The sequence below is a fragment of the Castor canadensis genome, chromosome 6 (genome assembly GCF_047511655.1).
Source record: "Castor canadensis chromosome 6, mCasCan1.hap1v2, whole genome shotgun sequence".
Lineage (NCBI taxonomy): Eukaryota > Metazoa > Chordata > Mammalia > Rodentia > Castoridae > Castor > Castor canadensis.
In genome coordinates, this window is record NC_133391.1 from 73,267,243 (window position 1) to 73,290,543 (window position 23,301).

Genomic DNA, 23,301 nt, shown 5'->3' on the forward strand with positions numbered 1-23,301 from the left:
ACCTCGATGCCATGTATCCTGATATGACACGCTCAGGACACAGCATGTGTCTTGTGGCATTCTTGCCAAAGCGTCATAAACTTAGTCTGGTCATGAGGAACATCACACAAAAGTAAAACTGGGAGCAGTTCTGTTAAATAGCTGTATTCATGAGAAGTGCCACAGGTCCTGAAAGACAAGCACAGACTGAGAACCTGTCTCAAGATGATGAGACCAAGGAGACACAGCAATTAAATGCAGGATGATACTTTGGTTTGGATCTTGGAACAGAAAAAGGATATTAAAGGAATGCTGGAAAATTTGAATAAGACCTATGATTTGGTCAGTAGTATTATACTAATGTTAAAAGTGATGGTTATGTAAGTTGTTAACATTTGGGAAGCAAGGTGAATGGTATACATTTATTCTGTACTGTATTTGTAAAGTTATTTCAAAATAACAAGCTAAGAAGTATTTTCAGCTTCTTGTGTATTCTAAAAGATATTTAATGTGTACATAACCTAAATGTGTTCCTCCTGTAAGACACAAAGGGTAGCATGCTATGTATACTGTTTCATACTTTGCCTTTTTAAAAACTTATCAGTTCATATTTAAGATTATTCAGTATTAGTACACAGATTTTTTTTTTCTTCAGTACTGTAGCATTCCATTGTAGTAATTTCCTGTAGTTTATGTAATGAAGCTTATTGATTGATGGATCTTTAGTTTTCTCCAGTATTTTCTTTTTTTGGGTGCGGGGAGAGGCGGTATTGGGGTTTGAACTCAGGGCCTTGTGCTTGCTAGGCAAGCACTATACCACTTGTGCTACATCCCCATCTGTTAGCTTTCAGATAGGATCTCATGCTTTTTTGCTCAGGCCAGCCCTGGACCTCAGTCCTCCTACCTACTACACCTTTTGTGTAGCTAGGATTATAGAAATATAACACCTTGCCCAGTTTGTTCTTTGTGATAGATCTCACTTTTTTCCTCAGGTTGGCTTTGAACCATAGTCGTCCTATATCTGACTACCAAGTAGCTGGGATATAGGCATGAGCTAGTCTGCCCAGCTTTTTACAATATTTTCAAGTGGCACATATTGGTAGTTTTAAGAGATGAGAGTCAAAAAAGTAAAGTTTTATTAATGGAAAACTTGGAAGACCTAATTTTAGGACTGAAGTTAAATATGCATTTGTATACAGAGGACACCAGTGTGTGTTCTCAAGCAGTAAAATATCATAATATTTTGCTACTTCTTAATGAGGTTGCGATGTTGATAGGGAAACCACAAGAAATGTATATCTATCCCTAGTTTATCATTTATTTCCTTTGCCTCATTAGAGATCACTTTATCTCATTAACTCAGCATGCTTGAGAAGAAACACATATTGATGCTAAGTGTATGCAAATTGATACAGATGGTTCAGATATTTCAACCACATAGTTGGGGATCCTTTTAATGATTTTGATTTTTGCTGCTGATCCAGGACAGTTCTTTAAAACATTTATTATGGGCTGGGGGCATGATTCAAGTGGTAGAGTGCCTGAGTTCAAACCCCAGTACTGCCCCCTCCTACCCACCCCCCTCAAAAAAAATCTGTTATTTCTTAATTTCTATGTGTACCCAGCTGGATAGAGTTGATATTCAGTAACTGTATTTTTAATTCATTGATTTTTTTTTTTTTTTCCTTTCAGGAATGCGTTTGGCTCTGGCTGATGCTGGTGACACTATTGAAGATGCCAACTTCGTGGAAGCAATGGCAGACGCAGGTATTCTCCGTCTATACACCTGGGTGGAATGGGTGAAGGAAATGGTTGCCAACTGGGACAGTCTAAGAAGTGGTCCTGCCAGCACTTTCAATGATAGAGTTTTTGCCAGGTAATCTCTGAGGTCCAACCATGTTGTACTTTTATAGTTGCTTAGTCCTGGTGCATTTTTAAAGTTTTCTTTTTCTTCTTTTTTTTTTTTTCTAAAATAAATTAGATGACAATAATAGCTACTATTCATTGAAGGCTTACTTGTGCCAGGCACTGTGTTATATATTTTGCACCCATTATCTGGCTTTAGTCTTACAGCAACCTCACAAGATAAAGATATTGAGGTTTAAGAAAAATTGTTTCATGAAAATACCTTGAAGCTAATAATTGAAAACTTGGGATGCGAACTTGTTTCTGCTTCCAAAACCTGTTCTTATAACCATTTTCCCTGTTGATTTGCATTAGGATGTGGAAAAATGACTGAAGAAAAAGTAGATTAAATGAAAAGGAGAATTGTCTTTTTAAAAAATTTTAATTCAAGACATTTATTAATCTCTGCATCAGAAACTATCCTAGGCACTGGTGTTACACATGTCATGAATGTGACCTGATTCTTCCTTATTGACTAGCAGGAGAGACAAACACTCTACTAATTGTAAACGCACTGAAGAGATAAACAGAATTCAGAGAAGATGTGTGAATTCTGGGTTTCTTGAAAAATAAACAGTAGTTTTGCAAGGAGAGGAGAAAGCATGTATGAGCCTGTCTCTGCCACCCAACTGCTGGGATTACAGATAACTGGATTACATTCTTTTTTTTTGTGGCTGAGTAGTATTCTGGTGTTTATGAGTACCACATTTTCTTTATGCAGTCATCAGTTGGTGAACATCTTAGGTTGTTTGCATTTGTTAGCTATTGTGAATGGTGCTGCAATGAACATGTGATTCAGACGTCTCTAACACACTGATTTCATTTCGCTTGGCTATATACTTACTAGTGAAATTGCTAGATCATATAGTAGCTTTTTTTAAAATTTTTTTGAGGAAATTCCATAGTTTTCTACAATGGCTATGCTAATTTATATTCCCACCAGTGTTCAAGAGTTTCTTTTTGTCCATATTCTTGCTGGCGCTTGTTATCTTTAGTCTTTTTGATACCAGCCTTTTGTATGGGGATGAGGTAGTGTCTCATTGTGGATTAGGTTTACAGTTCTCTGATGATTGATTAGTATTGCTGAGCACTTGTCACATATGTACTTGCTGACTGTTTATATGGAGACATTTTTTTCTAATACCCAATATCACTTATTTGAAAAGCAGTAATTAAAGCCTGGCTGTAAACCTTATTAAACTATTTTCGTATGTGTTTGGGGCTTCATAATGAAGTTCGCATCAAAGAACTTTTAAACAAGCATTATTAACTGTGTTATCATAAGCATGAGCTCTAACAGTAAAAAATGATGATACTAAAGACAATAAATGCTTACTATTGTATGTAGTAACTATATATGTGCATATGTGTATATACAATTGCTTTTCAACTCACTAACTTTTTTCCCCTATTCAATAGTGAAATGAATGCAGGAATTATAAAAACAGATCAAAATTATGAAAAGATGATGTTTAAAGAAGCTTTGAAAACAGGATTTTTTGAGTTTCAGGTATGCTATTCTTTTGGTATTTAAATGTCAGTGTGAAAGTGATATATTTTTCCCCCTTTTTTCTTTTTGCTATAATAGAATTGCACATCTTGAGGATAGACTAAAAGTCTTTCATAAGTTTTTAAATCTTTAGTAAGTTATGATTTTAAGTAGTTTCCTTGATATTTTTTTCTACTGTGTCCATTTAATATAAAAATATTTTTTCTTGTTTGATGCACATGAGCATGAATAAGAACATTAAATCTAAAAATCAGCCATACTTTCCACAAACATTTTTTGACAGTATTTTTTTTTTGTTTGTTTTTATGTGTGGTAAAGGGGTTTGAACACAGGGCTTCATGCTTGTTAGGCAGGTGCTCTTACTACCTAAGTCCAGCTTTTTTTGCTCTGGTTATTTTTGAGATAGAGTCTTGTTTTTTGCCCTGTCCAGTCTGTACTGCAGTTCTCCTATTTTATGTTTCTTACAGTCACTGGAGTGACAGGTATGTGCTACCATGACTAGCTTTTTTCTGTTGAGACGTGGTCTTGCAAACTTTTTTTGCCTGGGCTGTCCTGAAGCCTCAGTCCTTTGACCTCAGCCTCCTACATAGGTTGGGATCACACCCACAGCTTCTTGTGCTCAGCTATTGGTTAAGATGGGGTCTCGTGAACTTTTTTGCCTGGGTTGGCCTGGAACCATGATCCTCCTATTCTCAGTCTTCCACGTAGCTAAGATTACAGGCTTGAGCCACCAGCACCCAGCTTGGTACTGGGATTTGAACTCAGGGACTGGCACTTGCTAGGCAACACTCTACAACTTGAGCCATACCCCCAGCCCAAGACAAAAACATTTTTAAGTGATAAAAAAAAAAATGAAAGCAAAATTTAATTGTCATTAATGAAGAGCACATGTTTTCTGAAGTCTCCCACAAGGTGTCAGTATTTTTCCAAGTTTGGCATTTCAAATGCTTAAAATTAGAAAAAAAAAATAAAATCACCTTAAGTCAGTTTTGTAAAATATCACATTGGGATTTATGTAACTTGGTTTTCAGACATGTAGTTAAATAAGGATAAGTGCTGAGCATAGCAGTGTGTTGTATTTATAGCCTTTTTTGATATTCAGTATCTTTCTTGTATACTGCTCAAAACATTTACTCTTAGAAAATAGTTAAAATTGCTCAGTTTTTATATCTGTTATAAAATGCCTTTTAAAACATTTTTTTAAATAATCATTAATGTAAAACTGCATTATCCTTTGGGTAAAAGATTGGTTTACATTTACTTGGAAATTCCTAAAAATAGAGTAAACCTTTATAATAATTTATTATGGAAATTTTAATAGACTAAAACTTAAAAATGCATTAAAGCCAAGTTGCTGATTTTTTTCCTTTATTTTAAAAAAGTAAGATGAGGGAAATGGTAAATAATTTGAAATTTTATAGGCTGCAAAAGATAAATACCGTGAATTGGCCATAGAAGGGATGCATAGAGAACTTGTGTTCCGGTTTATTGAAGTTCAGACTCTTCTCTTGGCTCCATTCTGTCCACATTTGTGTGAGCACATCTGGATGCTCCTGGGAAAGGTATGGATTGGAAGGGAATGGGTTTAAAATGTTGCCAGTCATTTTGAATTTGACCTTATTAAGTAAGTGTTGTGATACTGTTGTTACTTAAGAGAAAAAAAACAGAAAATGAGTATTTTAGGAATAATACTGGATTTATCTTCATAATTATACCAGCTTAAAATAGCTAAATAAGACAGATAAATAATATATGTGTCTTTATTTGTGTACACATAATGTATGTGTTTTAAAAATGTGATCTCGTGCATGTTGTGTATCTCCTACCTAATTCTCATCTGTTAGAAAGTGTTGTAATACGTTTGAGTAAATTCATATATAATTTGAATGCATGTATACTAATACTGTTCTTTCACCTGTTAACAAGTTGAAAATATTGAGAAAGATACAAACAACTGTTATGAGCTGCTTCTAAACAAAGATAGAATCATATATTTGCATATTCTTTTTTTTTTGCATTGTGCAAAACTCTTTTAAGATTTTACATTTTATTTATTTATTTATTATTATTCATATGTGCATACAACGCTTGGGTCATTTCTCCCCCCTGCCCCCACCCCCTCCCTTACCACCCACCCCGTTCCCTCCCTTCCCCCCCACCCACATTAGCCAGGCTTTTTTGTATTTTTCAGTGCATGAATGATGCAAAATGAGCTCATAAGCTATACTGAATAGCCATACTTTCAATACTGGATTAACTAATAGGATAAAAACTGAGAGTGTGCATAATTTATGTAATAATGATTAAATTTAGGCAAATTATCATTACATAATTTTCTTTGAAAGTGAGCATATGTGTGTGGATATTAATACACTTGTATAAATGGATGGTAATTAAGAATGTAGAGTCAGACTTCACAGCTTGAATTCTAGGGAACATTAGATCAGGGGCTGTAGAAGTGTGTTATGTGTAGTCAGGTTTGAACACAGTTACAGATGGTAACTTTGGTATGAAACTATATGCAAGAACTGTAAAGTAATTGTGTTGTCTAATCTCATGGAATCTTTGTTTTTGTTTTTTTAAAAGCCTGACTCAATTATGAAGGCCTCATGGCCTGTGGCAGGTCCTGTGGATGAATCCTTGATACGTTCTTCACAGTATCTCATGGAAGTAGCACATGACCTTAGACTACGTCTCAAGAACTATACAATGCCACCTAAAGGGAAGGTGAAGTCACCCTTTTAAAAAACTGTTTTTTCCCATATTTTTTATTAGTGTATATTAATTGTGCAGAGGAGTTTCATTTTGATATTTCCATTCATAAATATAATAGACTTTGATGAAATTCACCCCCTCTGTTACTCTTTCCTCTATTACCTGCCTACCTTTTTACAGTAAAAAAAGAAAAAAACTTTAAAGATCATTCCTTAAAAGTTATCAGTCATATGACATTTAACAGTAATCAGTGAAAATTAAGACCGATTAAAATGTATAGTGCAAAAATGTTAAAGACAGTGGTAGTATATGTTAGGGGAATGTTTTCATTTTGTTTCTGTAAAAACCAGCGGTTTACCTTTTTCCTCCTGTGCAGAAGACTGACAAGCAGCCACCTCAGAGGCCCTCGCATTGTACCATCTATGTGGCGAAGAACTATCCACCTTGGCAGCATACTGCCCTGTCCATTCTGCGAAGCCACTTTGAGGTGATGCTCCCAGTAGACTTTTTCCCTCAGTAGTTTGGTGTCCTGCTTATGATGTTTTTGTTTGTAAGATGTTAGCAATGCTTGCGGAAAAGGAGACAGGCAGCTTTGTTTAATTCCCTATAGGCAGGGAGCATCCTTTGTTATCCTTGGTAGTGCATAAATGTGTGCTGAGGGAAAAGCTGCTCCTTTTTCATCATTTCTGAATGTATGCAATTAACAGGTGTGGGTTTGTTTTTTCATTTATATAATTACAATTGTGAAACAAAAGGGCTGAGTTTGTCTGTTGAATTTGTTGTGACTTGAACAGTGGAACGATGAAGCCTTAACCTTAGTATAATTGAAGTAAATTGAAGCTTTATTCTTCAGTACTTTTTGTTTGTTTGCTTGATGGTCTTGCTGTGTAGTCTTGGTTGGCCTTGAAGTTGTGAAACTCCTACCATAGCCTCCTGAGTGCTTGGATTACAGCTATATGGCACCATACTCAGCTGTACTTTTAAAAGAACATGCTGCTTAATTTTATAATTACCTATAGAAAGGTAGTGCTCAAAGATGTTTTTGGCTCTGATAAATAGCAATAAAATATGACAGTTCTGTTTAAATGAAACTCAATATTTAAACTTAGCTCTAAGTTTTTCTTAAAGAAAAAAAATCCATTTTTCTTTTACATTCAAAGTGTGGAAAGAGAGTATGTTATATAATTTTTACTTTGCTTAGATTATTTGAACAGTTATTGGTAGATACAAACCATAAAGTCTAAAAAAAGAGCAAGACAAAGTAAAAATTGCAGTCAGAATGTAAAGTGGGAACATTTTTTTTTCCTCACAAAAGAAAAATCCATAGCTTTGACTATTCAGATCTTTATTGGAATTTTGGTGCAATATTTTTTTTATTAACTACTAACTTAATTAACTATTAAGAAATACTCATAAAAGGTGCTTCTACATTTATAACATTTGATGAGAAGAGCAAGTGTTTTAAAAAGTATACCACCTCATTTCTTTTAGAAGTTAGACTTTTACTTTATATTCTTTGACTAGATATTATATTGTTTCAAAATGACAATTGCAGTACTGGGGTTTGAATTAAGGGCCTCAAGGCAGGTGCTCCACTCGAACCACTCCCAAAACAACATGTTTTGGCATTATCAGCTTCTTCTTTAAATTTTTGTTTGTTTTCATCCAAAATGACTAAAAGAATGTTAGTCTATAATTGAGAAGAGTGTTCTTATGTTGAATAGGGCACTTTTTTGATGATATAAGGAAAAGGAGTATTTACCACCCTTTCTTTTTCTTTCATATGTGTTTCAGAGGAAAACATTGAATAAGTAGAGGAAATATTTTTCCCATAAACTTCAGTAAAGGTTAAAACTTAATGTAAATAGATTATTTGAAATCTCACTATATATTATTTTTCATTTAGATTCATTCACAATTAAGTCACCCAAAAGTCTGAAAAGGCCACTTACTTTATTCTCATTTTACAGCTATTAATATTTGCAGAAATGAATTTACATTGAGTCAGCACATTTGGGATTATATGCCTATTATATGCCTGCTAGTGATAAATAACAGGTGTTCACTATTGTCTTTTTGTGATACTGGGGTTTGAGGTGTTTACTTTTAAGTAGATAGAAGCACAATACTATTTTTAACATGTCAGTAACCAGAAAATTTTTTTTCACATTTGAAGTGACTATAAATAAGAGCATTCAAAAACAAGTCCTATATAAAAGTTGTTTTGTTTTCTATTTTAATATGACTAAGGAAATGCTTTTAGAACTTTGAAGACAAGGTCTTTATATGACTATAACAGTTTTTTTACCAGGTAAGATCTAATGCGAGGTAAGAAAGACTGAGTATTCCATGCAATGCATTGAGTTTTCTCCTTACACTAAAAAATCATGTATCTTGTGAATTTAGAGGAAATGGAAGTCTCCCTTCTGCATTGTTCATTCAGTTTTCATTTCCCTGTGATGCTAGAGGCTGCCCACTTTTTCGCTGCTCTCTAACAGACTGGTAGAGGCCACCATTCTGTGGTTGTCACACTTCCTTACAGGCACACCTACAATCCTGTAATATTTTAAAAATATTTTTCTCTGTATTTTTTCCCCTCCTCCCCATTTATAGGCCAACAGTGGAAAATTGCCTGATAACAAAGTCATTGCTAGTGAACTTGGTAATTTGCCAGAATTGAAGAAATACATGAAGAAAGTTATGCCATTTGTTGCTATGATTAAGGTAAGCAAGCTAAGGGCCTTGTACAGCTGTAACCACATGAGTAATGGTTAGATAGGACAGTGGAGGGAAAAAGAAAAGTCTTGGGCACAGTCTTCCCCAGAAATTTGCTAAAGTAGCACTTTTCAATCAGTGGTTGTGAGGAATGAACTATCAGATTTTGAGTTTACCTGTGGAATTGCTGAATATGTGAAAATATGTATCATGGAAGAAAAATTGGTTTGGAATTGCAGTACTATATTACTCCCTTCATGTTCTACCTTCTCTTTTCAGTTTGGGTTGGAAACATACTCTTTTGGCTTCCATTAGGATGTTGTAAGAGTATACATTTGTGTAAATTTTGTTTAATAGGATAAACTTTGCTTATAGTGATTAGACCAAGGGTTTTCAACAATGGCTCTATTGATATTTTGGGCTGGATAGTTCTTTGTTGTGGAAGAGTTGGCTTCTTTAGGTGGTCATTTAAATCTGAGGAGCCAGTGTCAGACTGAGTGGCAATAAACTTTAAAAATAATATTAATGATTTGCCAGGAAAATTAGTGGTTTTGCAAACCTTTAAAATGATTAATAATTCTAAAAATAAGAAAATAGCTTTTTAATACATTTTTATGGGAAGAGTCAGAACTTAGATAGTGTCTTAGTCTGTTTTTGGCTGCTGTAGAGTACCACAGACTGTATAATTTTTTACCCCTTTCTATGGTGCTGGCAGTTAAACCCAGGGCCTTACGCATGTTGGGCATGCGTAGCTTGAGCTGCATCCCCAGCCCAAGACTGCATAATTATATAAAGAATGGAAGTTTATTTGGCTTATGATTCTAGAGGCATGGAAGTCAAGAGCATGGCACCTGAATCTGGTGAGGGCTTTTAGGCTGTGTCAAACATGGCAGAAAGGTAAGCGAGGAAGCACCTGCAATACCAAGAAGGAGAAATGGGCTGAATGCAGTCTTCTTTCAGGAGTGCACTCCTGTAATAACTAGCGTAGTCTCTGTGTAAGGGTGTTAATCCATAGCAGATGGAAAACTAAAGTAGTAGATAGTAGGAGTAATGTTGGATCATTTTCACCTAATTGTAACATGTTCCAGATAGCTATATCTGTACTTAGGAATTAGAATCTCTAAAGTTGCATTTTGAATAGCAAATATTTAATGTTCAAGAAAATTAAGAATTAGAAATTGTTTTTCATATGCCACAAGATTATCTGAATATCCATATATTATGACTTTTTTTTTTTTTTCCATTAGACTTTGCTGGGGTATCTTTGGGAAATTTTTATTTGGTATCTCTGAAAATTTTTAAAAAGTGTTTTTGATTACCTTAAAAGGATATTTTCATACATTTGGGTTTGCATATGAAACTGATCTAAATAAACAATGATAAAACCATATTTATTTTTCTAAATCTGAAAATCTTGTGCCTTCCAGTCATCAGTGCTGCCTTAAGTCTTATAATTATTCTGAGCTAGTGATTTCATTAACAAGCAAACATAGATAAGGGAAACCCATGAGTCCAAAGCCTTCCCTTTAATTGTTGAAATGTAAAGATGTTATCCATTGAGAGAAGAATGATTGCTTTGGAGGAAATATATTCTCTTCAACATATCTTAATGTGATTTTGTATTTCAAAATGATTTTGGCTATTAGGAAAATGTGGAGAAGATGGGGCCTCGTGTTCTGGATTTGCAATTGGAGTTTGATGAGCAGGCAGTACTTATGGAAAATATAGTCTACCTGACTAATTCCCTTGAGGTAAGAGGAAATTGTAATTATGAGTCAACCATATCAAACCACAATACGGTTCTTTTTTTTTTTTTTTTAATTATAAACCTTTTTATAAACTTCATCTTCTGTGTACTTTTGCCAAATAATATAAAAGTCAAAAATGTTTTTGAGGGAAAAGAGAAAGTGTGGGTATTATAAAAATTGCAGAAAGATTAAAAAAAAAGATCTGTCATCTTTCATTTATCAGTATCCTATACATAAAAAATTAATTATATATGTCTAGGTATTCTCCCGAAATTATCTTTAAAACAATGGGAGATCTTATATTTAGATGCTTCCAAAATCTCTCATATCCTGGAGCACTATGAATTCCTCCGCCTTCAAACCTCAAATTCACAGAACTGGGTTAATTATAATCTATAGTTCATGAAATATCAGTCACAACTTCATTTATCAGTCAAAACTTCATTTCTGTAAATGAAGGAAAAATAATTTCCTCTGGAAAACTGTTAGAAGACTCAAACAATGGTTCTAGTGATAATGAAGACAATAAATAAAATTTAAAATGTAGGTTTAGAGTTTGCATAAAATTATTTCATATTTCATGAAATGGGGAAGAAAGTTATTGCTAAGTGAGCATTTTATTATGTTTTTTATGCTGAGAATTAAGCCCAGGGCCTCATGTTTGCTAAGCATGTGCTCTACCACTGAGTTATACCCTCAGACTCTGTATTTTATTTTAATTTAGTTAATAATAAAATTAAATATTAGTAGACACCTATTTTTATGTATATGTCCATTTTTTTTGGCAGCACTGGGATTTGAACTCAGGGATTCATGCTTGCTAGATAGGTGCTGTACCACCTGAGCTACTCCAGCCTAATTTTTATGTATATGTCTAAATGCTAATAAATATCCATGTAGGTTAAAAAACTCTTCTTAGCAGGGATATATCCTATGTTTAGGGTCATTCTTCATTCAAGGATAATGCAATATGCTACATTTCTGAGCTTTTCCATTTATTTAAGTGGAAACCTTTTGTTTTCAGATGATACTTTTCTGAACTCTTGTTGTCTAAGTAGAAGCCTTTTATGCTGATATCCTTAGATACGCAGATTTCACTAGTGAGAATGATAAACATGATTATATAAATAACAATACTGTGAAACTTCTAAGATGAGTATTAAATAAATGATTATGGATTTCATTCAGTGTTTATATGGAAAATAATACAGTTGCATAGACCATTTCATGTTAAGTGGAGGACCTAGTTTGCTGTTGATGAAATGAGGTGGTAATTAATTTCAGTCATATTAAGTGAAACTAATGACTTCCATTTTTTCCCTTCTGTTTAGCTAGAACACATAGAAGTCAAGTTTGCCTCTGAAGCAGAAGATAAAGTCAGGGAAGACTGTTGTCCTGGGAAACCACTTAATGTTTTTAGAACAGAAGTAAGTTGAAGGAATTTTACTGAATCATTGCATTTTAGAGGTAGAAGAGAATTTCACGATATTACATCTAAACCCATCATCTCAATATGGAAGGAAAGAAGAGCCAGAGAAATTAAGTGAATGGTTTGTTAGAGGCCATGATTAGAAATGAGGTTTCCTTCCCTGCGTAGTGTAGTACTCACTTTTCCTTAGTTTTTTCTTTTATAGATGGAATTAGTTGTTATTTGTAGTTTTTAAACATCTGTTTTTCAGAACCTCATTTTTATTTTAAAAAACACAGTGAATTGAAATGTAAGACATTTTTCAAATACTGAAAACAAACTTTAAAACTTCATATGAGTCTCGTCTGGATTGTTACTCAAAGCTTTCTGGGTTTTAGTATAAACTGGATTGACTTTTCATCCTAAATTATGCTGAAGTTGCTTTCTTGCTTGCTTTTTTTTTTTTTTTTTTTTCCTTTACTTTTTTGGCCATTATTAGTGAAGATAAAGTTTTAGAGGTTCTGTTTAGCCTTAAAGAATCCATTCAGATTTGGCAGTCCAGTGAACTACATTGTGAGTCCATATAATGCCCTACTTACCTTGATAAGCAGAGGACTCAATATGTTGTTACTTTTACCACATTTAGTTGAAAACTGAGCAAACAGAAAAGACCTGTTTTGAAAGAATAAGATAATCACAACCATGGAGACTTGCTGATTTTATCATTGTGTAATGATATTTCATTACGGTAAGGTGTGGTTGCTTTCAAAAGTGTACTCATCTGGGCCGTGGAGGTAGAGATATGAAATACTGTTCAGTATACAAACCCATTTCAGGCCACTTTGAAGTATTTCATTAAGCTACTATGTACGTGAGTCTTTCACAAGACTCAGTTGTCTTTTTTTCCATTTAAAGTAATGAACAGTCCTTTCCAATATGGTTTCTATAATGTAGTAGGTAGTATGGCATAGACCTGGGTTTAATCCTGTCCCACTACTTACTACCTGTGCTAATTTCTTAAGTTTTCTGTTTTTCACCTCATTTGTGAATAGGGGTTCAGAACAACTACTTTCTAGGATAAAGAACTAATGTTTACGAGTGCCTCATACAGTGCTTGATCTATAGTAGAAATTCAACAAATGATGGTAGCTGTGGAAGAAAAAATATAATTATTGTCATTGTCCATTATCAATATTGATGTAGTCATTTCTAGCCAGGCATCTTGTTATAAGCACAGCTTTTCTTTCATATTGGAATATATCTTGATCATCATTTTAGAATACCAAAATTAGATGTCTTTCACTGGGTACTGAAAATGTAGCAGAGCTCCCCTCTCCCTTGGGAATATTCAAGTTTGATTTCTATTAAAATCATTTATTCTTTATTTTTCTAGCCTGGTGTGCCAATTTCACTAGTAAATCCCCAGCCATCTAATGGCCACTTTTCAATCAAGATTGAAATCAGGCAAGGAGATAACTGTGACTCCATAATCAGGCGTTTAATGAAAATGGACCGAGGAATCAAAGGTAAATGGTTTCCTTGAAACTCACATCTGCCAATAGCTTGTGGGTTTGGTGAGTTCTAAGAGGAGAGAAAGGAAAGGAACTAACTTGTTTAGGGATAGCTCGCTCTGTAGTGCTTTGAGTATTGGACTCAAAATCAGATTCTTTTTGGGACACTAGCTAGGTAGCTTGGTGGCTTTGCCATGTCCATGTCACTTAAGCTCTAAACTGAGTGCTTTTTTAGTAGATGAAGACACTGGATTAGATATTTTTCAAGGCTCTCTAACTCTAAAATTGTAACAAGTGATTTCTGTCCGTCAGAGATAATTGAGAGTTAGGGAATCCATACCCTAAATACTCTAAACTAACTCGTCCAGCTGGGTCTGTTCCCGGGGAAGGAGAACAAAGGTTTTGAGTGTCTGCCGTATATTAGCTATTTAATGCTTGTAATGTAACAATCTTCTATAAAAGGGTGATCTTACAACTAAAATGTATTACTGTTTTCCTTGTACAGATAATGAAATGAGGCTCAGAAGGCTAAGTAACTTGCAGAGTTTGTTCAGTTAGAAAATCTTTTTATTTTTATTTATTTTTTGGTGGTACTGGGGTTTGAACTCAGGGCATCATGCTTGGTAGACAGTCACTCTACCACTTGAGCTACTCTGCTAGTGTTGGATATTGTTGAGATAAGGTCTCATGAACTCTTTGCCTGGGCTGGCCTTGAACCGTGATCTTCCTGATGTCTGCCTCCTGAGTAGTTTGGTTTACAGGTGTGAGCCACTGGTGCACCAGCAACAGCTGATAAATCTTGTAGCTAGAATTCAAAGTGAGGTCTATTTGACTCCAAAGCTCATATTCTTTCTTCTAAACTATGTGCTTCTGGGTAAAATACTCTTAGTTCCTAATCAGGATTAAGTCTCCATCTTCTGTGATTAGATTCAGTGTAATAATTTATGACTTCTTTTTCTTTAATCACTCAGTTCCTAGGATGAGCAGTGACGGTAGTTAGTGTGTCTATATTATTTTTCTTCTGAATTATGAAGACAAAATTCATGTTGAGATTCTCTATCTTGCATGATCTTCCTCTTCTCTTTTTATTTTACTTATTATTTATTCATTTCTTTGCCGTGTGGAGGATCAAAATCCAGGGCTTTGCAATGTTAGCCAAGTGCTTTACCACCACAGCCTTTCTCTCCCTTTCTCTCTGTCTTTTGTTTGACTGTACTGGAGTTTGAACCCAGGGCATTGCCCTTGGTAGGCAGAACTCTACGGCTTGAGCCACACCTCCAGCCCATTAAGCTGCTGGTTTTTTTCCTCTGCTTATTTTGGAGATAAGGTCTTGCTTTTTGCCCAGGTCATCCTGGACCATGATCCTCCTGTTTTATAACTTCCCACTGTTGCTAGAATGACAAACGCATGCCACTGTGCCCAGCTTTTATTTTGGGGTTCACAAACTTCTGTGACTGGGATGTCCTGGAACTGCGATCCTCCCAGTCTCAGCCTTCTGTGTAGCTGGGATGATGGGTATACACCATTATGCCCAGATATTGGTTGAGATGGGGTCTTGCAGACTTTTTCCCAGCCTGTCCTGGATCTGTAATCCTCCCAATCTCAGCCTTTGAGGGAGTTAGGATTACAGGTGCGAGCCACTGGTGCTTGGTTTTCTCTTTTCTTTTGTTAACAATCAAAAGTAGATTGGGTCAGGTGTGGTGGTAAATACCTGTAATTCTAGCATTTGGGAGGGTGAGGCAGGAGGATTTTAAGTTTGAGGCTAACCTGGGCTGCATACTGAGATCATGTCTCAAAACAAAAAAAGAAAATGTGGATTGGTTCACTTTCTATCAGTAAGATAGAAACTTTATACTAGTAGAATATCCCATTAAAGTAGAAGACTTGAATTCACTTTAGACTGTTGTTTGTTTCCCTTCAGTGGACATCAGCTCATAGACTACCATATTGGGGTTCTGTTGATGAGGAACTGCATCTAGTGAGGGGTGGGGGACTAAGCTGTTGAAGCACTTAGCTACATTCTCAGGAAGACCACTGAGCACAGTGAGAAAGGTGCAGGGGAAGGTGTAGCACAGAGGAAGGCAAGAGCTGCAGTTGTGATGATTTAGGGATATGCATTTGTGGAGCATATGATCCTTATGAACGTGAAGGGAAAAGTGCCAGTTGAGGCTTTCACTGTGTATCAAACATCATCACCAGCAGTATACTAGGCTAGCAATTTTAGTGTTTATAAGCATGCTTTAAAATTAAGATAAAATACACATAACAGAAAACTTGCCATTTTGGTCCTTTTTTTTTTTGAAAAGATGAGGTCTCTATCTATAGCCCCAGCTAGCATCAAACACATAATTCTCTTGTCTCAGTCTCCTGAGTGCTGTGATTATAGGTGAGGACCACCATGCCTACTCACTTTAGTCATTTGGCTGTTTTTTTTTTAGTGGTACTTGGATTTGAACTCAGGGCTTCATGCTTGCAAAGCAGGTGTATTACCACTTGAGCCATACCTCCAGGTCCATTTTAGTCATTTTAAACTGTACAGTTTGGTGGCATTCACACTGTTGTACTATCATCACTACCATCTATCTCCAGAACCTAATATTCCCATATTGAAACCCTGTGGCCATGAAACCATAACCCCAGATTCTGCCTTCCCACAAGTCCCTGATAACCACCATTCAGCTTTCTGCCTGTATGTATTTAACTATTCTAGATATCATATAAGTAGAAACATAAAACGTTTATACTGTTTTAGATTAAATACATTTTATTTATAAGCTTTTCTCTTCCTCCTCTTCTTCTTCTTCTTTTTTTTTTTTTTTGGGGGTTGCGGGGCATGAGTATCTGCCTAGCAAGTGCAAGGTCTATACTTGAGCCACTCTGCCAACCCTTTTTTGTGTTGGGTATTTTCGAGATAGGGTCTCAAGAACTATTTGCCCAGGCTGGCTTTGAACTGTGATCCTCATAATCTCTGCCTCTTGAGTAGCTAAGATTATAGGCAGCAGCCACCAGCACCCAGCAGTCCTTGAGTTTTTGAACTCAGGGGAGCCTCTTGAGTAGCTGGGATTATAGGTACATGATCCTGTATCAGCAATATTTTGTCCTTTTGTGCTTATTTCACTTAGCAGAATATCTTCAAGATTCATCCAGGTTGTTACAGGCATTTATTATGTTCCTTTGGAAAACCAGAGACTATAGAATGGATAGATCCATCTTTACAATTTATAGGCTAAAGAAGCAGAACTTGAAAATTAGGAAATGTAAGTATATAGGAAGCCATTTTGTGGGTTGTCATATTCATATTGTTTACATTCTGTCATGAGAACATTTGTAATAGGAAAACTTTTTAGCCTGAAAAACAGGCTAAATTGAACTTTTTTTTTTGGTTGCACTAAGATTTTAACTCAGGGCCTCACACTTGCTAGGCAGGCACTATACCACTTCAACCACTTCACCAGCCCCTATAGTGGCTTTTAAAATAAGTATTTGTGTGGACCCACTGGATAGGATTATGAAGTAGCACATGAGAGGTTATATTGCTATATTGAAAATTACATAATGTTAAATCTACCCTTCTATTAAATGTGCTCAGATACAGCACTGACTCAGTTCTTCAGAATTGCCCTAACACGTGTTTTCTATGTCTTGTCTTTTTTTCCTGGAGCCTCTAGCACAATTCTTACCTCCTTTGTCACACAGCTATGAATAATATTATACAGTGTTTTAAGTTTGGTGTTACAGATTGTAAATTTTAGAAAGTAGATGGGAACATTAGGGGGAGGTTGAAATTATTATTCCTGTAAGAATCTACAGAAGAGATCTAACCTTGATACGTTTCCAAATCCTTAGGATGCTTCAGTATCTTAGGGGGCTGAGTACATTGAGTATATGAGATAGAAGGAGTTAAATTCAGTAACATAGTTCTTAGTCTTGTCTGCTGGAATAACCAGCAAGTCATCCAATTAATGCCAGTTGTATTGAGGGTGATTATGATCTAGGTCCAGGAGGAACAGACTAAAACCACCATTTCATTCTGCAAAGGCCACTGAGCAACTATTTGATAATGACTTTAAATCACTCACAACCCACGCCACGTGTGTACTAATAACTTGGAGGTGAAAAGCTCCATTTCACATTATCAGTCCCTAGGGGCTTTCAGTCACTCTCATCTTTTCTCTAAGGGCCTTAAATCTTGTGTAGTCACAGGCTTAAATTTCAACATTTTCAATGATCAGAGAGGTCTGGGATAAGAAGAGATAGTAAAAACACTAAGAAAGCTCCAAGAATTTATTGGCAGTAATGAACTTCTACATGGTGAAACATCAAAGCAAATGTATTTTGTCACTTAGAAGTCTGACTGTATTAAGGTTTCTTTGAAATAGTGTGAATCAGAATTGCTTGAAGTGATGAGGGAGGATTGCTAGAGAGAAAGAAAGAGAAAGAGAGAGAGAAAGCAAGTGAGCAGTCTGTGGCAAAAGGCCTTATATATAAAATCTGCTGGCAGGACTTGTCACTTCTATAGCAAAATAATATTTGGTACCACTGATGTACAAGTTGAATTGCAATAGATGTTAAAATGAATTGTATTCTTCTCCAAAATAAAGATCACGGCTATCATGAAGACTGTGTCTGCTCCTTTGCTATTTTAATTTTCGGGGCTCGTGCTATAGCTGGGAATGTACTGTATGGCCTTTGCAAAAACTCTCCAAATGCTTTCAGGCAGGGTTTGCTTTCATGGTAGCTTCATGTAATTGCCATATAAGCCCCAAGATCTCATCTCTAAACTTGCAGCCCTTCAGTTTTTGTTTCTCAAAGAGAGCAGAATGCCTGGATAACTTGTACTCCTGGTATCGCTGCCAGCTGCATTAATGTCTCTTTTTATCTCTTATCCCTCTCATGCTAAGCTTTGTGCTCTCAAGGCACCATGAGGGAGTATAGCTCACAGACCACCCAGCTATCTGTTTTAGAAAGGATTGGAAGTAATTTAGAATATACCTTCCATTTCTTTGGATCAGGTTAAGCATAACTAGCCATGCCATGTTTAGAATGAGATATAAACCCCAAATCAGCATTTGTAGCCTAGTATTTTCCCACTATATAAAATAAAGACATTTCATGTTGAGGAGTCTCAGAATTGCTTAAATGAGTTTCTTTTTGGCAGGATTATTGAATCATAAATTTGTTCATGGATCAAGTGGTTTTTTTGGACAGTGGGGGGAAGGTGCCATGTCATCAGCTTTCACAAGAGTAGATCGAGAAAATCTCTAGCAGGGTAGGATGAGAGCTTATTTAAAGCTCAAAATTCTAAAAGCAGTGCCTTTTTCCTTTCTTGTCCCCCTTCTGTCCTTATCTCTCATCAATTTGTTAATACAAATACTTTCATCTTTGAGCAAAACAAGAAATAGGTAATGGTGTTTCTCATAGTAATTATTTCTCCAAAAATATCTTCCAAGAAAATCTACTCTTGGAAGTTAAGTGCATTCAGGAAGCAAAAGGAAGAAACACGTTTTAGATTTTTTTTTTTGATACTCTGAAGAACGGTTAATTGAAGCATATAAAAAATAATTTAGGAGTTAATACTCAAAAATACACTTAATTCTTCCTTCCCTTGGTTTATCATTCCAGGAGATGTGTTATATAGAATCTCTGACAATCTTTGATCTGGGTAAAAAGCTGAAAGGGAAAGAAGATGAATTAGATTTTAGCTTTGCTTCTGAGACTGGGTCTTATTTAATAATTGGATGAAAATATTTTTGTTTAGAGATAACAGCCAGTTTGTTTAAAATGTGAACTATCAGACTTGTTTATGGATTTGAGTCAGTGATTGTAATTAAATGCTCATATTGATAATCTCTTTGCTCTAGACCTTTCGAAAGTGAAACTGATGAGATTTGATGATCCACTGTTGGGGCCTCGGCGCATTCCTGTTCTGGGAGAAGAGCACACTGAGAAGACCTGCATTTCTCAGAATGCAGTTTTCCATGTGGACCTCAACAGCAAGAAAATTTATCTCACTGAGAATGGGCTACAGGCAGATATTGGAGATACAATTGTCTATCTGGTTCATTAAACTCATGCAAACTGGGGATTTAGTATTCTTTTTATGGACACTACTACCAGAACCTTAAACTAGACCTTAAGTTAGATTTCATTTCTATCAAATTCTGTGTGTAGTCACATTTATACCAAGTCATCTTTGATTCCTGGACCTAATAAATTTGATTGTTTCATCTTTGGACCTCTAAGAGAAATGGTTTGTGTTGCACTTTGTTATTTTCTTTTTTGAACAAATTATTGCTACTTCCCAGAAGGTTTTAGTCTTTAACAGAAAAGTATCAGTAGACTCCTTTTATAAGGTGTACTTTTATAACTGTTTATAAAGGCTAAAGGAGTATCTCGTAACTTTTTATAATATGCCCTTTTAAGGAGTTACTGATATTATTTAAAAATAAAAAAACAGCACATTAGACAGCTAGTTCTTTTTTTTGGGCGGGGGGTGGGACTAGGGTTTGAACTCAAGACTTTGCACTTGCAAAGCATGAAGTCACACCTCCAGTCTAGTTCTGTTTTTTAAGGAAAAATTCTCATGAGGATTTAAAAGAAGAAACGAAAATATTTTGACTTAACTATGATCACTATTCTGTATAAAGAACAAATAGGATATATATATATATATATATATATATTTCGAAGGTACTAGGATTTGAACTCAGGGCCTCATGCTTGCTAGGCAGGCATTCTATCACTTGAGCCACCTGCCAGCCCTTTGGGTATTTTTGAGATGGGGTCTCAAAAACTTTTTGCCAGGGCTGGCCTCAAACCTGATGCTCCTGATCTCCACTTCCTGAGTAGCTAGGATTACAGGTGTGAGCCACCAGTGTCTGGCAGGATCTTTATTTTATAAGACATTTATTTATTTTTTGGTGGGACTGGGGTTTGAACTCAGGGCTTCACACTTGCAGAGCAGGTACTTGAGCCATGCTTCCATTATGTTTTGGTTATTTTGGAGATGGGATTTTGTGAACTATTTGCTTGGGCTGGCCTTCAACCTTACTCTTCTCAATCTCAACCTCCCAAGTAGCTAGGATTACAAGCATGAGCCACTGGTGCTTGGCTTTATAAGACTTTTAAAAGATTTAATATATTCAGTTAACCAATCTTTTCAGGACTAATATCAGTAGTTTATAATAATTTCATCTAAATTTAAGCATTTTATTTTATTTTGTTAACTGGGGTTTGAATTCGGCCTTGCACTTGATGCGCAGGCACTCTACCTTTCAGGCCATGCCTCTAGCCCTTTTTTGCTTTAGTTATTTTTTAGATAGGCTCATGTTTTGCCCGGGGCCCACCTCAGGCCATGACCCTCCTTACCTGTGCTTCCTGAGTAGCTGGCATCACAGTTCTGATCCACCATGCCCACCTTATCTGTTGAGATGGGGGATCTTGCTTTTTGCCCAGGCTGGCCTCTATTCTGGTCTTGGCAGTTAATCAGCCTCAGTTTAATCTATAAAATAAAACTAATTTTGGTGCTTACTTTGTAGGTTTATTGTGAGCTGATTAAATATGATGTTGGAAAATTTTATCTGTAGAGCACAGTGCCTGGCAAGTAGTTAAGTCTTCAGCAAATGTTACAGATGAGCAATAATAATGATGATAATATCTGTAAGTGTATTGGTTTAAAATTGCTATAATCTATAATCCTGTCTATTGGTTCCTTTGGGGCGCCTTTTATTTATTTTTTTTGGTGCTGAGGGTTGATGAACAGCTGGTTCCTTATACTCTATGTTGTTTGCTATGTTCTTCATTCTGCACAGCCTTCAGTTATTCCCCAGATCAGATAATGGTTTTAGATGCCTAAACACACAAGCCTACTTTTGTTTAGCTTAGTCAAACTAAACTATATGTGCTTGGCCAAAAATAAAGGAAGCTAATTTTAATTTTGTGAATGATTGTGCCCATTTTAGTAAGTGGGCCTTTAAATTAAGTGTGTATTGCAATTCATGGGTCCTTTGTTGCCTCAGTGTTGTTGGAATTGATAACCCTCTGGTGCTGAAAACAGACACACAAGGGACTGAAAATCTTGACAAGGCAATTTTCTTTTGATCAAGAGAGTGCAAGAATGTGCTCATTTCAGCTGAGCAAACATGCAAGCACAAAATGGCTGAAGTGGCCCCTCCTAATATCCCTGACGCAGTCGTACCTGCCCCTCACCTGGAATTTGTCCAGGTCAAAGGTTCACAGTCCTTCCTGACTGGCTGAAAGGCTTGGGGGATGGGTTAGGGCATGTGGTTTGGCGGGCCATGGAGTTGTACAGGAATCTGGAAGAAGAAGCAAGGACCCTTTAAACATGCAAGTCACCTAAGATGGTGACCTGAGGAATTTTTAAGTAATCTAAGAGGGTAACAAATACTTTGATAGAAAAGATCATTTTTCTTATAATTTCTCCCTCTTTTAATTTAAATTCTTTTCTTGAAACTCATTTAGGAGCTGTTGGCTCTCAAGTTCCTGCGTTTCTAATAGAAACAAGTTATTTTGGTAGGGCGGTGATTGTTTGGTGAGTGCTGTCTCAATTAACCGCTATATTAATCCTCGGACACAAGGAATTATGCAGCATCCTACTAAAATTAAAACTCCAGCCACTATGATCAAGTTTCCATTAAGTCAGTGAAGGGAGCATTTATACCCAAGATTTCAGCTAGCTCGTCAGAAGGGGTAGTTAATCCCTATAGGGCTTTAGTAATAGTTCCATCAGGGGCTGTATTATTTGTTATACACATGCAACATGAAACTCCAATCATTGTGCAAACCCCTCCCTTTTTAGGCAAAATCATGTCTAATGCTCGCCTGTTCTCCCAAGCCATCTGACTAGTTGGTCCCAATTGCTCTGCTATTCCTTTGATGGTGTCCCTGGTATAGTTAACAAACCTTTGTTGGTTATAATATAATTAATCCAACTGACATTTTTATTTATAGTGGACCACCAGAAGAGTACTGATTCAAATCCTGCTTCAATTTGATTTCTGGCTTTTAATTCATTTGTCACCCTCTAGGAACCCCAACGGCATCAGTGTAAGCATGGGGATCAAGGGAGCCTCTGTGGTTGGCTACAGTGTCTGTGTCTATGTCTCTCCTTTTTCTAGATGTTGTGGCACAGGCTGGTGATCTAAATGCTGGGGTGAAAGGAAATGCCAACTGCTCCAAAGCACAGGTGCCTCTCCAGTTACCTGGGAGAGTCTCAAGTAAAGGTCCTCTGCAGTACCACCAGACATCAGCTCTGCCCATTGAGAGTGTGGACTGGTTTGTGAAGCTGTTGAAGGACCGGATTTCACTGCATCCCGTCAGGTTTCCCACATTTGTCAATCATCCCCCGTGTTGGTGAGACATGGGGTATAATTAACATCTAGGGTGAGTGTCCTAATAGTCCTTGGGGGCTGACCCATAGGACCTCTGACCTCTGGGAAGAGTAGTGATAGTGTCTGGCAGGATTCATTGCCCCAAGCTTTGGCATCCTGAAACAGAGCCAACATGCAATACATTCCATCTGGATCTGAGGACCATCCCGATGAAAATGGGACCACCTGACTCTGGTCTCCCAGTAGTACAGACATAGCAATCGCTCTTATTTAATGTGCAGACAGCATTTTATCCATTCCATCCAAGCATTTGTATCCCTGTACCCAATTTCAATAGGCACAGTTTGTCTTAGGTCCTTGACTTCTATTACAGTTACCTGAGTTCGATTGTTGTATAAATGTGGAGGTAATGTTGGAGTGGAGGTAGAACTGGGTGTCACCTAGGAGGGGTTGGGAGCTA

At 36.3% G+C, this 23,301-nt stretch overlaps 1 protein-coding gene across 2 annotated transcripts in view; it reads left to right on the top strand.

The window, feature by feature from the left end:
- Nucleotides 1–21,186, top strand: part of Lars1 (leucyl-tRNA synthetase 1) — a 63,631-nt gene extending 42,445 nt beyond the window's left edge. For both annotated transcript variants that reach the window (XM_074076730.1, XM_074076731.1), the window contains 10 exons: nucleotides 1,672–1,855; nucleotides 3,304–3,394; nucleotides 4,816–4,956; nucleotides 5,981–6,121; nucleotides 6,486–6,596; nucleotides 8,723–8,833; nucleotides 10,471–10,575; nucleotides 11,904–11,999; nucleotides 13,374–13,506; nucleotides 19,353–21,186. In XM_074076730.1, coding sequence (XP_073932831.1) covers nucleotides 1,672–1,855; nucleotides 3,304–3,394; nucleotides 4,816–4,956; nucleotides 5,981–6,121; nucleotides 6,486–6,596; nucleotides 8,723–8,833; nucleotides 10,471–10,575; nucleotides 11,904–11,999; nucleotides 13,374–13,506; nucleotides 19,353–19,558 — 1,319 coding nt within the window. In that variant the 3' untranslated portion in view covers nucleotides 19,559–21,186. The remainder of the gene's footprint in view (nucleotides 1–1,671; nucleotides 1,856–3,303; nucleotides 3,395–4,815; nucleotides 4,957–5,980; nucleotides 6,122–6,485; nucleotides 6,597–8,722; nucleotides 8,834–10,470; nucleotides 10,576–11,903; nucleotides 12,000–13,373; nucleotides 13,507–19,352) is intronic.
- The last annotated feature ends 2,115 nt before the right edge of the window (nucleotides 21,187–23,301 follow it).